Source organism: Aythya ferina, assembly GCF_964211825.1.
Source record: "Aythya ferina genome assembly, chromosome: 4".
In the NCBI taxonomy this organism is placed as follows: domain Eukaryota; kingdom Metazoa; phylum Chordata; class Aves; order Anseriformes; family Anatidae; genus Aythya; species Aythya ferina.
The window spans coordinates 1,857,651-1,874,739 of record NC_140300.1 but is presented as its reverse complement, the minus strand read 5'-3'; the positions used below and the strand labels follow the sequence as shown (position 1 = coordinate 1,874,739).

Sequence of the window (17,089 nt, the reverse complement as noted above, 5' to 3'; positions counted from 1 at the left end):
CCACTTTCCCCCTAAAACATGGAAGATGAGGGCACACAGGCAGCAGAAGCACTCTTAACAGGGTACGGATCCCTAAAAGCAACCCAACCTTGTCTCTTTTGATTCAAAGAAAATTTCTGCCCTCCTCAGAGCTCAGACCTAAGCTGTCCTTCGTAGCTCAGTGGAATCCCTTGCCATTTATTTCCATCACACCTGCTGAAATTCATTATTTCCAAAGAGTTTGCCCACTTTGTTTGCCCACAGACCTGGTTTGGCCTGGAGGATCAAAACATCAGGCGGAGAAATGCTGCAATTTCTTTGTGTCAACGTGTTTCTGATCGTGGCGAATAAAAGGAGATGATTATTATGCACGCTTCAGAATCACATCTCACTCTCAGTACCAGAGTGAGTCCTTGACTTTAAGAAACTTCTTGGCAGACGGATGAAATCAAAGCTGAAGGGATGTCGTGGAGAACAGAAGCTTGCCATTTGGTATTGACCAGGGCTGCACTGCTAATCATCATGCTTTTCTCATCCTCAGCTAGTGCCAATATCTGCAATGTTGTCCTGATGAGGCACACGGAGCTGGAGGAAGGAATCGATGTCCTGGACAGCAACGGAAACATCGTTGGGTCTTCCAGAATCGCTGCAAAACACGTAGGTACCTGTGGTGCACCTGGGGAACGCTTACACGAGCACCTACACAGCTCCCACAGCTGTAGGAGCTGATGGCTTGAAAGAGCTGGAAATAGGTGAGCTGTATGTATCACGCACGAAGAATTAAGCAGCAGAATTTAGTGCCTCTGTGTAGCCACGCGTGCAGCAGGGTAGCCCCAGAGCTGAGCGTGCTGGTGGGCACGAGCGTGGTGGCTGGTGTCCTGCTTTGAGAGGGAGCAGGCTGACATCAGGAAGATCCTCTGCCACCCCGCTGCATTCACAGCCTTCAGATTTCTTTGTGGAAACTTGTAAGCGGTTCATGTCGAACGCGAAGCAAAGATAACTTACACCTTTTTCTAAATGAGGAAGACTTCATTTTCGAGCTGAGGAGCTGTTTAACCCTTGCCATGGTAAAGCTGCGTTACCGACTGCCAACCCGAGCTCTGTGAGGGTAGCCAGATGTTTTTATCCTCGTGCTAACACCTGGTTTGTTTTCCCCTGTAACCTTCTCCGCTCCGCCATCTGCTTGCAATTATTCCCCTTTTCTTCCCTCCTTACATAGTTTTGTCTTCTGAGCATCATCTGATTGTCTGAGGCATGTTGTTTCCAAGTGGGCTTTAATCTGAAATGTAAAGCATGTACAGAAGCACACGCCCAGGCAGAGGAGTTAATAATATAATGCTTGGCATTTCTCTCGCTCCTTCTGTCCAAGGCTCTTAAGGCACTTCATAGACAGCAATTAATGTACAGATTTACAGTCTTCAGCGAGAAATGGGAGATCTCTAATATTTCTCCATATTGATGTTTAACAGGGAGCTTAAAACAATCTGTTGAAGGGCTCAGAGATACTTGTTGGAGCCAGTTTTCCTCACTTAACATCGCTGGCTTCACGACCCCGCTTCCCCTCTCCATCCTAATGGTCTAGGGGAAGACAGACAACACGGAACATAAGTATTAAAACTGAAGGGACTGATTTAAGTGGAGTTCAGGCATCAGACTTGTGAGGACTTTTGCTCAGATGTCATCTTGTCCTGACGCATCTTCCTGAGTCGCACAGCGCTGGGTTCTGTAGCGTAAAATTTGGCAGATCCTTGGCGTTAGATCTGTGCCTCTCCAAAATCTCCTCTTCCTTTGGAAGGATTGGGTGCCCCCAAGCCTGGTCGGATGTGTACGTTTCAGCTTTCCCATCCCAAACCTGTGGTAACCTCTGCCCAAGGCTGGCAAAGCCCCACGCACGGGCGCAGTGCTTGGGGCATCCCAAGGGGATGCTGCCAAAAGTGGTTGGAAGAGGTAAGTGAAGGAGGCACAGTGATGTTTATACGCTTTCTAGAGCCCTGATGATGATGTTTAGGTGGTTTATAAGTGTCACGCTGCCAGGCTGTTCTGTTTGGTGCTTCCTGGTGAATCTTGCCAGGCAGAAAGCACCCAGAGAGGGACGCCGATAGCTCTGCAGTTGGGCATCCTCCTGCAAAAGGGAGCCCAGCTTGTTATGGTGCTTTTCAGTAAACCGCTGCGGGTTAAGGTAGAGAAACTAGTCTTGGATCAAACAATTAGGTACTACATTGAAATTGAAACTCATTTAAAGGAGAAGAGATTGAGGCTGCTGCTTAACCTGAGCCGAGATATTTCTCCTTGCAGCATCTGCCAGGCAGCACCAACATCTTCATGTGGGAATACCACAAGGTGGCTGAGCGCTTTTGGTCCCATACAGTAACATCAGAGAAGCTATTAGCTGCACGGCCCTACTCCCTGCATTCATCTCTCTGTTTCTTCCACTGGATTTATAACCACCCATCATTCGTAGCAACAGAGCAAAAATCAGCTCTGTACAGAGCTGACAGCAGAGTTGAAGATGGGTGTTGATACATTTGTTCACATACACAACACAAGAAAATGGGATTGGTTTTAAATGTCTTGGGTCTGTTTGTTTGTTTTTCCTTTCCAGGCACTGCTTGAAACGGCCCTGACAAGAGTGGTCCTGCCGATGCCTATACTGGTTCTACCTCCAATTATTATGTCCATACTGGAAAAGTAAGTGGTGGGTACTCTGTAGGGGGGTGTTTTTCAAGGGGAAGGGAGAAAAGATCCTCAGCAAGGATTATAATATGGTATTTCTTAGAATTTGTTCATCACAGACATTTTTGGGCTTATTCAGCTGTTCATGTTCCAGCATTTTTGGCCATTGTAGGCTGGTAAAGTGTTACATTGATGTGGTTATTTTAAATCATCTTTCTGAGCCTCCAGCAGTTTGCATAACTGTGTTGTGTGGGGCAGCATGAGCCCAAACTCTCTGAATTCAGTGGGAAAGGGTTCAGAAGCTCTCGGTCCTGCGTGCAGCAAACACTGGGGCTGCCACGTGGGGTCAGAGGAAAGGTGCTCAGGCAGCGCTGGGGACCAAGTGCTGCGTCCTGGCCACTGCGGGGCTCATTTATGCCTTGTCTGAACTCACTTCTGCTCTCTTGCAATAACCCCCTGAGGCCCGGAGGCATTGCAGGGTAAAAAAAAATCATTTTGTTTGCTTTAAACTCATCTTTGATCAAGCTTCTTCCTTCACCTCACGTTGCAGGGGACTTCAAATAGGAGGTTTCTATTCACCACCTCCATTTCATTCATGACCACAGGACCTCTGCTGGGTTTTCCTCCCTCCCTCCTGCCTGTCTCCAGCTCTGGCTAACTCCAGGCTGTGCCAGAGCATAGAGGCAGAGCTCAACCCATCACAGCTTTCTGCAGAAATTTGCTTTCCCATCCCTGTTTAGGACAGGATCTCTCCTGCTCGATGTCGCCACGGAGCACCGGTGCTAGGAGCGTGGGTAGGGTTATTATTTCCAACCTAACCATCTCCTCTCACGTTTCTTACTAACAAAAAGCCCCAACAACCTGCCCTGACCTTTGGATGTTCTCCCCGCCTTGCTTGCCAACACCTCCGCTTTTAATTCTGCCCAGAGATGTTCAGAGCCCAGCTGTTTTGTCCTTTGGGGCTCCTCTTTAGGATCTGCCTTCCTGTCCCATCCCATCCCATCCCATGGAGGCTCATGGCCCGTGCTGGGGTGGGGATCACCTTGCCTTGGTTTGGAGACTGATTAGTGCATTGAAAGATGGGGGTGCTAAAGGGCTTGCTGCCTTTGTCCCGACAGCCAAGCTGGAAGCACTCTTTAAACAAATTTGTTGATAATGGCTGCTCTAAAGCACTCCACTGACAAAGTAAATAGCAATTAGCACGATTAGGGATTGACCCATAGCTTTGGTTAGCCTTGTGTGCCCTTGTAGAAACACCCCTGGGCAGTTTTCTCTCCTTAACGGAAGGCTGGGTCCGCTTCTGTAAATCCTGAGTTTGATTTTTAGCACCCAGATTTTAAAAGATTTTTATTGTCTGCACCCCTGCAGCACTCAGAGGCTCACACCAGGACCAGTCCTTCCCGTGACCTGGGTGTGGGGAGAAAGACAGCAACAAAAGCTCTGTTTTGGAAACTCTGAAGTGAGTTTTCAGCCCTTCCTGGCCAACACATTCTGGCTTTTTTTTCCTCTTTTTTTCCTCTTTTTCCCAAGGGACCGTGGTGGCTCCCTGCAGCAGGGCACAGTCTTGTAGCTGGAGACCCTCAGGGACCGGGCGCAGATTCCAGCCCTGCTGATTTTTGTGCAGAGCGTTTGATTTCCTCTTCGTACTCCTCCTTAACACAAGCTGCATCCGTGCTGCAGCCTTTCCTGCTCCCACACCCTGCGTCACCAACACGTGTCAGTGCAGCCTGCGATCCCCCAGCCTGTGATCTACCCACAGGATCCACTGGGGACCAGCTCACGAGTGACCATGCCTTTCCTGGGGCTTGTGCAAGTCATGCACAAGAGCAGGGGCTGTCGCTTCTCTTCCTACCTCAGCGTGTGCACAGCTGCCCTACTCCAAATTCAGATGCCTGATTCCAGCCTTTATAAAAGGACAAACTTCTCTCCCTGCCATTCACGGATCTCTGCTGCTCCATTTATCATGAACAGACAAAAATCTTTATGCGCAAAGCCTCAAAGTTTCATAGAAACCCGGTCAAAGAATGATCATCTCCAACAGGAGACATCAAGGACCATCACGGACCACAACCTTAAATAAAACTAATAGCAGGACTTGCTTTGCTCTCGGGCATCATCACCTCCTGCACTGACACCGTGTGGGTTACCAAAGGCACCTGTGCTTTGGGCAAGACTTACTGAAACTGAGATTATCTGTCAAGCTAAAATGTGATTGTCTATATTATTATAAATGAGATTATCTGTCAAGCTAAAATGTGGACCTAGACGAGGTTCTCTTCCAAAAGTCGTCGCTTTATCTGATGGATTTCATCCAGGTGTGCAAGAGGATGGCTTCCTTCTCACCGCCCCTGAATGATACAAGATGTGTGGGCACTGATTTTTGCCTAAATTCTACGCAGAGCTTTGTGGCTACGGTTTTATTTCCCTTTATATGTCTTTGGATTCCTGGAAGTATGAGTGAGAAACAACAGGGAGAGGTTTTGGAGTGTAGATTGGCCACACAGAGGTTGTGGGGTGTGAAAGCATCCACCTGGCATGGAAGGTGTCCCTTCCCATGTCCGAGGGGTTTGCAGTCCAGGCGTTGATTCTCAGATCTTTTAAATGAAGTCAGAGGTGAAACCTCATGCTGGAAAAAAAAAAAAAAAAAAAAGGAGCATTTGGTGAAAAGTTTAACTTTTTTAACGTAGTAAAACTTTAATTAGACTTTTTATTGGGGGTCACGCCCAGGCTTGTATCATCAGTTTATTTACAGAAGTCCTTGCGGTGCCCATAGATGGGAACGACAGGAGTGACCGTGCTGCAGCTGCCTGGGGGTCTCACACCACCCCAGGACCAAGCCGCCTTCTCCCAGCAGCAGTTTTTGAATCCAAAGCTGCTCCCTCCTTTTTGTCTCGGCGTTCAGAAAGTTTATTTTAAGTGGCCAGTTCCTGGTCGTCGTCTTTCCACTTGGATCCAGGTCTTTCCTCTCTCTCAGCCATCTCTCCATCTGCATGTTTTAACTCCCCCAGCTGCCTCTCTCGTCTCTTGTGCCATTTTTTTCAGCTCTCTTGGCTTCTCTCATCTCTTTGCCTGCTGTGTATTTTAACTCCCGGGGCCGCCTTCTCTGCTCTCCAAGTAATTCAATGTTACCTCCCACTGCCGAGCGCCGCAGCGCTCCATTCTTTCCCCATGTTTCATGCATTTCCTGCTGCTTGGACGCTCTGTTGAGGCAGCTAACATATAGAATCGATGTTTATTTTGAGACTGCATATGCCACGCGGGGAACACGGTGTCAGTTATTCTGTGCAGATGTATTCTCGTTTAAGTTTTATAAATAATATCTGTGCTGGCAACTTTAATAGGGAGAAATAGTGGTTTCACGTTGTCTGCAAGATGGAGAAGAGTCATCTGTGGGATCGCAGGTCGGCTGACTTCAGATCAGAAAGGAAAAGTTTGTTAGTACCCCGGTGTCACAGAGATGTGGGGACAACTGCATCTACTGCGTTAAGGTGGATTCCTTGCACTTCAAACGTTTTCCTTTATTCATACGCTTCTGTGAATCCTTTTATGTGATGGGATTTGAGAACCTGCACGGGTTTCTCCCAGAAAGGACCAGTAATGGGGCCATCACCCAAGGCATCTCCTGTAGTCTTTGTCAGGCTTCTGACTCCTTGCAGAACTGGAGCCCAGCACGCACAGTCTGTGTGCAGAGCATCCAGATCTGTGCACGTCCAGCCTTGGGTTCCCCTGAGCTCTGTGGTAGGAAAACCAAAATTTGGTGCAATTTGGTTCATGTGCTCAGGACAAGGGATGGACAAGCAGACCGCAGCTCAGCCCACCAGCAACGTCTGCCACGGACACTTTGAGGCACTGGAGATAGAAGAACGTGAGTCCTTCTCTTCCTTGTCTCCTTATCCTAAAGCCTCTCCTCCACCTCTCAGTACAGGCAACCTCAAAGGGTCTGAAGCACAGAAGATGGCCTGAGGATGGCCTCCAGGAGCTCACGTATGTCAGGCTAGACAAGAGCAGTCCCCAGAGCTGCTGTGCAGAGCTTATAGGGTGAGATAAAGCTGGAGCTGTTGGGAATGGGCAGAAGAGATGTGTCCCTGAAAGAGGAACGCTTCTACACCTCCTTCACCACCACATCACCCTGATCTTGAGGCTTGCAGAGCTGCTAGCACCACAGCATCCTCACACGGCAGCTGTCAGGGCTGTTTTCCTCTAAATCTCATCAAATTAGGGACGTTCCCAGGCTGGATCAATTTGCAGAGCTGCTCGGGCATAGCTAAGCCAGACTAAAGTGGGAAAAATGGATTGTCTTGAGGGATACTTCGTGCTTGGACCATGGCTCAATGGTGCTGGCTTTCTTAGCCTTAAACCACGTTTTTCACTGCAGAAATGAGAGTGAAGTAGGATGTCCTGGACCTCGTGCTCATGGCCTTTTGCTGGAGATATCACCCTTTAGATCTGCATGCCGAAGGTTTCCTACAGGTGCTCTTCTTCCTCTTTCAAGTGCAAAGTCTCTCCATCCAGCTAAACCCTCAGTGAAGTTTGTTTGAACCAAACAGTTGCCAGCAGTGACACCTTAAACTGCCGTGGCTGTTTCCAAAGTAAACATTGAAACTGCTCCTTTAATTATGTCAATCAAGCAAAAAAAAAAAAAAAAAATCCCCCAACATCTCTCCCTTTGCATCTGCTGTGTCCCCTGGAGCAGGCTCCCAGTCCCTAGCTGGAGCAGGAGATGCTCTTGAGCGTGGACAAAGCCCTGGTGGCCCGGAGTGGCAGGCAGAGCCCTGGGTTGTTAGAGGAGCCCTGTTTTCCTGAAATGACCCCAAATGAGTGAGAAAAGCTCAAACACCCTCTGCAGAGAGCAGCAAAGGTCTCTCTGAAGCACGACGTGGCACGGTGCCGGCTCTGGCAGGTTCTGAGCACAGCAGGGATTTGGGGTGCACCGCCTGGGCTGGGACAGTCCCCCCAAATTTTGTGGTGGTGTCAGATGGGTCACTGAGCCTCGGATGCTTCGGGATACCCAGAGCCTCAGCCTCCTGTGCTTTTCTTACCCCGCCGGCATCCTCGGCGTCTTGCAGTGTATGCATTAGCTCTGAACCTGTTTATACCAAACACTACAGCAACCCCACAGAATCTGTCAGCTGGGAGACTTTGGTTAACTCCTGTCATATTTAGTTTAGCATCTGACACCTCCTTCTAGACAAATACAGCTCTGGTTCACTGAACCTGATAACTCCTTTTTAGTACAGCGACTGACTTCCATATGGAATAAATTACAGTACCTCTTGAAAAACGCCAGAGGCAGCTGCCAAATTATGCAAAATTTAAACCACTAATGAACAATGTGATGAAAGTTGAATGAAGGTGTATTTACAAGAGCTACAACACACTGTCTCTGCGGAGCAGATGTACTGTCTGTACAAGCATGCGTGTGTCTGGGTCTGTACCTACGTACACGCACGCTCATGCATATTGAAGTTACCCGTGAGGGCTCGCTGGTTTCGGTACCTCCGTTCACACTGAGTGCTACCTGGGATCAGTAAGCCAGAAGCTCCCCGGTACGTTGCTGCCTTTTTTCTGTCCACCAGGCAAATTTTACGGAAGGAAATTGCAGAAAGAAGAAGCGTTTGGGGGCTCGGAAGGGGGTTAAAGAAACAAATCTTTTTAAAAAAAAGGAGAAGAGAGAGGCGTGGAGGGAAGTTATCACAAAAATAGACCTCCTGTTTTCATCCAAAGGCAAGTGCATAAACGAATTGGCTTCTAAAGCAGGAACAATAGATCCTATTACTGTGTCTGTGCAGATTTCCAACCTGACACCTTCTCTTGGTGCAGACTTCAGGCTCTTGGTGTTTCATCCGAGTGCCAAGGTTTGGTTCAGCAGAGCCTTGCCAACCCCGTCCCGCGTACAGGGCAGCACGTAAAGCTGCTGGTCTTGTCCAAGAACAGCTTCGTGTGCTTTTGCACCACGAAGGCAATATTCATTCTTGTAAATATATATAATATTCACCCTTGTGAATATAGCAATCAGCTAAAGGAGATGCCAGGGACAAAACTGGGCTGTCAGGAGGATCTAAAGGTCCAGAGCTTCATGCTCTAGGCAGAGCACAAAGGACAACGCTGTAAAATAATTCCCTGAACAAATTAGTATTAATTTTATTGATTTTTAATCTGCTATAATACCCTGCAATGAAACCATCAGGAAACATCAATCACTTCTTGGGGGGAAGGTTGAAAAGAGGGGGCTCTGATTGCATTTGGCAGCTACCAAAACGCAGCAAGCAATAATTTAGCTTAATATCCTTCTGAGATCTGTGTCGAGAGCAACGATCCTAGGGACGGAAGAAAAGTGACCTCCCAACTAATTATGAGTCATTTATTCTGAACTACGCGAATTTTAGAATCCGAATCCCAATTAAGACATTACACTACATGTGTTAATTAGTCCCCTCTCCTTTTTAAATCAAGCCATAACTCTTCTTAATTAGGAGGTTAGCCATTGTAATTTGAACTGGCCTGGGTCTGAAGCACTTTTGGAAATCACACCTGGGGGCTGTGCCGGGGATCACTTTAAATTGGTTGAGTTTTTACTTGGGTGATTATAAGGTCCCCAACAGGGCAGTAATTAAAGAGGGTGCAGCTTCCAAACCGAGGTGTCAGGGTGGCACAAGCAGTGATGTCTTGCTTCTAAACTGCTCTCCGGGGAGGCTTGGAGGAGGCTGGTTTTAGGATTTTCTCTCTTGGATCACGGCAGCTTTAGCAGAAGAACAAATCATGTCCAGCAGTTGTCCGTCTGCGTCCCAGGGACTCGTTATCACAACTCATTGCTGCCAATTCCCAAAATGTCTCATTTACAGAACCGTAGCTGGTGAATGCAGGTAGAGCATGGAGCAAGGGAGGGAGCGGGTACCTCCCCGGCTCACACAAACACTTTTGGACTTCAGCAGGAGTCTTTTGGTTTAGATCATGTTCTATTCAAAGCAAAGTAGCCAAGTACTGGAGAAGAGAAGCCTGGCTTTCACAAATCAATAGGATTGATTGTCTCATTAGCTTATTAGGGAGCAGTTGAGACATTGGAGGAGTTACATCAGATCTTGTTTTCCTTCCCCATTTTCCCCAAGCCCTTTTACGACGAAGACAGCTTTCAGCAAGCGTTGCTAGCAAAGGGCACGGAGTCTGAGTGTTCAGACACACAGACAACCTACGGCAGGGTAACAAGTTCCCACACATCAGCTGCTCCGTTAGAATTCATCAGGTGCGTGCCTGCAGGAATCTGGTATCCTGCATGGGCTGCAGGCACAGGCTGCACAGCGAGATGCACCTGCAAGGAAATGTTTGTGTGTGTGTTTGTGTGTGTGTGTGCCAGACAGCTCGGATCCCAGGCTAGCAGCATGTCCTGGTGTGGGAAGGGCTGTTTGCTTTGATTTTGTGTTCTCATCCCAGTGGAAGGGCGTTAACTAGCAGATTTCTGCCCACGTTTGATGGCCCTGAGGCATCAGCATCCTCAGGGATGGTCAGAGGAGGTACGGACACTGGGACCAAAGGACTAAGGCGATAGCTGATGACCCAGTGGCAGATCTGGCTGCCCCTCTACATTCTTAATATGCACTGAATATTCAAGCAGAAATCACCATCTACTTTTCTTGTTTCCATTTCCATGGATTGGTAGAAAAAAGTTAATGACGGGTGTCATTTTGGTGCAGAGAGCTTCCGACCAAACTCCTCAATAATTATATTTTACTCCCTAACGTTTGTAAGCTGTCTGCAGTCCTGTGTCCTGGAATATACTTAAAATGCCATCTTCTATTAACAAGATGCTGTCATTCAGTGTTAATTGCCTCGGAAGGGTCACTTAATGGGTCATTATCAGAACCTGACCTTGCAGGTAGCTTCACGAGTTTGCTGTTAACAAGGTTTGAACTCAGACACATCCCCTGGGGACAGCCGGTGTTAAAGCATCCTTATCACCCACTCAGAAGTTTCATGTTGAACAGATTAAGGCGTTGTCAAGTTTGCTACTCTCTTACCCCATTAACGAAGCCTTTCTGTGTGGTGCAGCTGACAAAGTTCCCGATGTCTCTCAGGAGCCTGATTTCCTTCTGCTCGCTGACAGCCTTGAAGCAAGCAGCACCTGTGTGTGGCCAGATCACCCCGTGTGCAGTTTACTCACGTGTGATGTGGTTTGAAACGGGGGGAGCATGCGTGAAGTGGTCCTGTTTAATATGGGAAAGTAAGAATTTGTGTAACCCCAGCAGGGGCAGAAGCTCGGTGCAGGACTCGGGATCTTTATGGGTGAAGGCCTTCTCCTCAGCTGGGACGACCCATGAGGAGGAATCTGCATCAGTTATGGGGAAGGCTGGTGGGTCTGGTCCATGAAATGGTCTAACAGAGCTTTTCCTTTCCAGGACGTCCCTCCTGAGGTCCCGTCCCCGGATGATTCTCCCCGTGCAAAGCCTTGTGTGCCTCGCGGCCTTCGGCCTGGCCCTCCCCTTGGCCATCAGCCTCTTCCCGCAGATGTCCGAGGTCAGTACCTGTCTGGTCCCTGTAGTGGGATGTCACGGAAAGCCTTACCAGTGCTTGTTTTGCCCTCTGGATAATGGTCTCATGTCTCCAAATCACTTTTGATGAAGTTGGGTGCTGTCCCTTCCACTTGACGAGTCGCTGCCCAGGTGATGGCTGTGTTGGTCCCTCCTGTTAGCGCATGCTACAGCACAGATTAACAGCACGTGGCTTTGCCCCAGCTTCTACCAGTTTTTGGGTCATGTGGTGGGATGTACTTTCCAAGAGGAATCCTCATTCCACCCAGCAAAATCCCCATTCCACACACCTTTCAAAGACAAGGGGGTACAATGTGTGCTCCTCCTTTCCATCTGTTGTACCCCTCCATGGTGATCTGCTTCTCCTGTAGGGAGATGTTTGGACTGCAAAGCGATCAAAGCACCAGGGAGCAGTGGGGCAAGCAGGCTGGAGCATTTTGGGGAGTGTATGAGGCTAATTTTATGCATGCTTGGTGTCTGAGATGCACCTCGGGCATCACTGTGGGTGTTTGGTTCCTCTTCCAATGGTTCCAAGTATATCCCATTACACAGAGACATCACTGGGACACAGGTTTGACGTGGATGTGCATCCCCAGAGCTTCTTTGAGGGTTCCTGGCTGCTTGTCTTCTAGACTGGCTCCAGGAAAACACAACCTCAGGGGCAAAGCTTCTCCCCACATTGCAGCCTCCACTACAGTCTTGGCGTTTTGGAGTAACGTTTACTCTGAGCCTGGGTGGTTTTCAGGGGAAAAAAATACAAAGCACTTCCCTGGATGGGTACTGCATCTCGTGGGCAGGAAAATGCAAGAGGAGCAGGTAGGATGGGAGTTTTGAAAGGGAAGCCATCAGAGGAAAACTACGCCAAGGAAACAGGCAGAAGGGCTAATGAAATGAAATCACTTGTACCTAAATCGGCTGAGCAAATTGTGAAGGTGTATTTTTTGTGAGTCACTAATTTTGACTCTTCGGTGTTTGGAGCTTGTAGATTTGCAGAGTATAAAATTGTAGATTTACTGATAGGGTCACTTACAAAGGGGTAAAACCTCTGTCAAACCAAGCAAAGGACTTTCCTAAAGTTCTTTTTGTTTCATGTAGAATGCTCAATCAGGGATGGGTATCGCAGTCTCTATCACAGTCTCTACTAGTTATTTCCCTTTTTTTTTTTGTCTGGATGGGTTTATCCACAACTTCTAGCCAGGGAATCTTGTTGTACACTTGTCTGCAAGACTGAGAAACGTTACCAATTTTCTGTTGTTCTTCTAGCTGTTTACAGACTGAGATAAAACTGTCCTTTAATTTTCTGTGTTAGAAACAGAGTGTGTCTGAATCTTGGAGTCTCTTGCTAAAAGACATGTTTTCTGCTGCTTTAATGATTCGTGTGGCTCTTTCTTAAACTTTTTCTAATTAGTCAACATCCTATTTGGAGCATTTCCACGAGAACCAGACGTGGTATTCCAGTAAGGAATTGCATTAAGTTCCAGTTACAGGAGCAATGTGATTTGCCTGCTTCTGCTTGGGTTCACACATCCACAGAGCACGTCAGTCGTTTTGGCATGACCTCAACCACGGCTCCTTGTCCATCAGTTATTTGCCAGGATCCCAAGTTCTGCTCAGAGGTTTTGGTTATGAAGGAACGAGAAGTATTTCCAGGCCTAGCACCTGTTTGAGGAATGTGTCTTTTACCCCAAAGGCAGCATTGACACCGTTCCCCCAAAATGATGTCCCATACATTCATTGCTTCCAGAGGCAGCTTCGTTATTGACCACAGTACAACGCACGTTGACTTCCTTTGCACAGATGGCCATGTGAGCTAAAGGCCTCTGGATCTTGGGCTCTTGATTGTTTACCACTTTCTCAGTCTTTGTGTCATCTCTAACCTTTATCAGCAGTCACTGAGAAGGGAGAAAGCATACACTGATGACGCATGTTTCGTAGTATTGGCCAAACCAAACCTTTCTTTCAACACAGACAGGAATCTGACCCTCCAATTCTCTTTCGAAATGTGTTCTTAATACATTTTCAGTATTTTTGTAAGCACTATTTAACACCCGATTCTTTCAAATAGTAAGTGCCAGCTAAGGTCAGTGGGAACGAAAGTTTTAGGACCTGTATCCGAGGCATTCAGAGGTCGTTGAGCTCTAAAAATATTCATTGTCATAGTTTCCTTATCTAATAATGAAGCTCTCAAGGTCTTTCTACCTTCTCTATTATAGTCTGAACTTCGTGGGTGACAGATCCTCTATAACGTGTCGTATCTGATATTGCTGCTTGCAAAATTGTGTTGATGCTAACAGCTGAATGAATTCTAGACCACAAGAAAAATTAAGGTCTCTCTTCCTTCAGAGGATATACAAATTGCAGGCATCAGTCAATACTGAAAACCATACAGCATCGCTTGAGAATGACCTTCTAAAAGCAGATGAAATGTTATCCGCAGTGTAAACATGAATCAGCGCTGATTAGTAGATCAAACAGAATGACGTGCTCCCTGCCCACGCATCGTGTCAGCGAAGAGACACCATTACAGCTGGTGGTGAGGCTCATCACCCACTGAGGGCTCGTCTTTGCTCAGCTGGCGTGAGCTCCACTCGCACAGCTGGACCTCGGACCTCTTGACACCAAGGAGTCAGGTTTATCCGAAGCAGCCCAGGCTGCTCAGCCTCCCAGTTGGCTCTTCATTCATTATAAATGTGTGTGAGTGTGTAAGGGTGTTCCTCCCATTCATCGGTCTCATTGAGACACCCTCAGCGGCTTTGGGGATGCTCAGGTGAGCAGAGCAAGAGATTTACCTGAAACAATCTTTCAAGGGTCACTTATTCACAATCCTGGAAATGAAATCTGAGTTTTCTTGCAGAGAGGATTTCTCAGAATGTGTGGCTTCTTGGCTACTCATTAATGGTCCATCAGTTCACCAGGTAACGAAGTTAAGTCTTTGAACCTCTCACTTTCTGTAGGTATATACGTGTGTATGTGTACGTGTGTGTGTTTGCTTTCCCTTATAACTGCAGCAGGTGAAGCAGCCAGGAGCATAACACAGCAGAGATGATGCTGTTGTAATGAGCTCTACCCAGGGAGTAAATTATTAACGACAAGATGTAATAGGCGTGTTCTGTTCCAAAAATATGATTATGGTCTGAGCAGCAACCCTTACAGGAATTGTAAATGAGCCAAATTCTGCCCTTAATCACACATTCACAGTCCTTTTTCTTTAGTCAGAGAGCAAACACAGAAGCTGATGTGTTATTGAGCTCTTGTTGTAGCATGGGAGCTTTTGATCCTCTCTGCAAAAGGGGCTTTTGAGCATGTTTCAAACTTAAGAGTTAGTTTTCAAGCAGAATTGAAGCCGTATGATATATTTAATAAGTGTCCCATATCAATGCAGCCATTTTATCATGTGTCAGCTAAATGCCCCTTCCCTCTCTTGCCAAATACCTTCTTCTGGAGCGGCAGCCCCTGTGGGTTTGCTGCCACTCGCATCTGGGGAGCAACCTCGGACCAGCGTGGTCCTGTTCTGGTTACGTGGTGCCTTGGCATTGGTGACCCAGTTAAATGGCTGGTCTCAACCAGGTCAGATTCTGCTTCCAAGTACCCCAGATGTAGCTGCTTCGCTTCGTCCTGCTTTAAAGTAGCATAAGAGGAATCAAAATTCAGCTCTGCTTGCATACAGAAACATCAGCATCAGCTAAATGAAAATTGTGGAGCTGAGCAGCCTTCACGCCCTGGGAAAAATAATGCATCCTGACTTACTTTCAGGTCTAACCAAGACCTCAAATCTTCCTTCAGTTTGTACAGATGGAATCCCCTGTGCTGCCTGCCATGGTGCTCCAGAATTAGAGCTTTTTTTTCTAGGTGTTATGGTTTTTTAAGATCACCTTATAAAAATAAAACCTGAGTGTGAACCATAAAGACAGGTCCTTGAGCTAGAGCACACTTCAGGCACCGAGAACTACACTTTTCATCCCAGCACAGTGTTAACTCCAGTAGCCAAATACATCAATATGCATTAAATAATTCACTTCTGTTAAGTTTGGGAGAAACGTGTAGTTAATGCATTTAGCCCACAACCTCAAACTGCCTCCCATGCCCCCCGGGGAATCTCTTTTCTAGCCGCCTATCCTACAGCATCCCCACTGACAACTCCTACTCAGCTATGCACTGCCAATAGAAACAGCTGTGACAGTTCCAAACTGAAAATGGGACTTGTGCAAATGAAATTCAGTGTAGCAGCAAAAGAAATAACCATGGGGTTGCTCCACCGATTTTCTTCCCTTTGGGCTCTGCTCACCCGGATCATTCCTTTCTCAGCCCCCGAGAGGATGCTCTTGAGCTTCCAGAGGGCTGCAGACCCACAGGAGCTTGCCTTAAACCATGGTCCACGTGTTGGGTCACGCTGCTAAAAGAAGGATAAAGCCAGGTGAGAAATGGAGACGAGGCAAGGGCTGAGAAACCCTTCCACTAGGAAGGGTTATCCACATTTATAATGCACGTGCCCTCACCAGAGGTTAAGTTTAAAGGGCTTTGATGGCTGGTTGGGGCTCAACAAGCCATCTTCTGGAATTAGGCTGGTTGCAGCTGAAAGCCTTTTCTTCAAAATAATCTTCCTTTTGGATCTCCAGGACAAGGGGAATAAACAGCCTAAAATCCAAGGCTGAGCTATTGTTTTCCAATCTGTTTTAGCCTTCATCTTGTTGGCAGGCTGCTTTAGAAAAGCAAAAGGTTAATGAGCCAATGTGCAGTGGGATTATTGCAGTAAAGATGACAGTGAACCAGTAATTACTAATTAGATGCAGTTTAACAGGAGGAACAAGTGAAATCTCCTCTTCACCAACTGTCAATAATTAGCAGATTTGGTGAGGTTGAAATGTGTCCACAGTTAAAAGGCTGATTTTTTAATGAAATGGCACTTGACAAAAGAGCTGTATGGAGGTCACAGCCATAGCCCTCGAGACGCTTCCCTATACCATACTTAGGAGGGAAATCAGATGCAAGACAGCAGGGGGTCCCCATGAAACCATTTCTCCCTTGGGATTGCATTGCGCAGGGGGAGGGGAGCCGGAGGGATTCTCTGCAGTAATTTTGTCCAACTTGGACGAGAAGCAAAGGAAAGGATTTGCCAGCTGCCACGGGGGAAAAGAAAAAAAAAAATAAAATAAAAAAAATCTTTGAGAAGTGAGAAGTTCTGTGGGGTTTCTTTGCTTTGGGGTCTGAGGAACCGTTCCCTGAGGGTCCGGCAGGCTGGGCGTGCTGCTGGCCAAAGCCCACCACGGGTGGAGGATGCTCTTGGAAGGAAGGAGGTTGATCTTGGAGAAGAAGCCGTGAGGTCCTTAAGGACTGGCAGGAGGCTAGGAGCTCGGCTCTGTGTGTCTGCCAACGACTGCAGAGGATTCAAGCCGTACCCTGCGGCTTCGGTTCCATGCTGCCACGCAGATGATGCTCCATTGTCGCCTTCTGAAGTGTTCAGAAGTTCCTCGGAGGTTTCTCTCCGTGCTCTGTCCATCCCAGTGAAGGATCCAGTGACACAGGCGTGAGTAGCTTCATTTTCCCGGTGAGCTATACACGTGGAGGTGGTTGTTGGAGCCCGTTGGTGCCCGTTGCAAGTTGCTAGCTTGTCTTTTCAAAGAAATAAGAGCCTACAGGAGTCACAAAGCAGGTTTCTGCTCATAAACCCAGCAGGGTTTACAGGTATACAAGCTACACAGTGACCCGTGGTGGCCAGCCTGGGTTGTCTTGGGTCTGTTTTGGCTTCCAAGCTGATGCTGGGGGTATCATTCCTACAATCTGCTCCCGATGAGCAATAAATCCTCCCTCTTTTTTTGGGGGAAGAGGTCAGCCATACGGCTGGATGCTGGGCTCTGTCAGGGAGGCTGTGCTCTGCTCCCTGTTGTTGTTATGTAGCCCTGCGTGTCCCATGGTCA

The 17,089-nt window shown here is 47.5% G+C and overlaps 1 protein-coding gene across 6 annotated transcripts in view; it reads left to right on the top strand.

The window, feature by feature from the left end:
* SFXN5 (sideroflexin 5) overlaps nt 1-17,089 on the top strand; it is an 84,269-nt gene that overhangs the window by 55,162 nt on the left and 12,018 nt on the right. For 4 of the 6 annotated variants that reach the window (XM_084517739.1, XM_084517741.1, XM_084517744.1 and 1 more), the window contains 3 exons: nt 521-636; nt 2,582-2,667; nt 11,043-11,160. In XM_084517739.1, coding sequence (XP_084373865.1) covers nt 521-636; nt 2,582-2,667; nt 11,043-11,160 — 320 coding nt within the window. Of the gene's footprint in view, nt 1-520; nt 637-2,581; nt 2,668-3,392; nt 3,447-4,020; nt 4,148-4,411; nt 4,858-11,042; nt 11,161-17,089 lie in introns of those variants that run through there. The other 2 variants (XM_084517742.1, XM_084517743.1) reach the window with 2 other exon arrangements.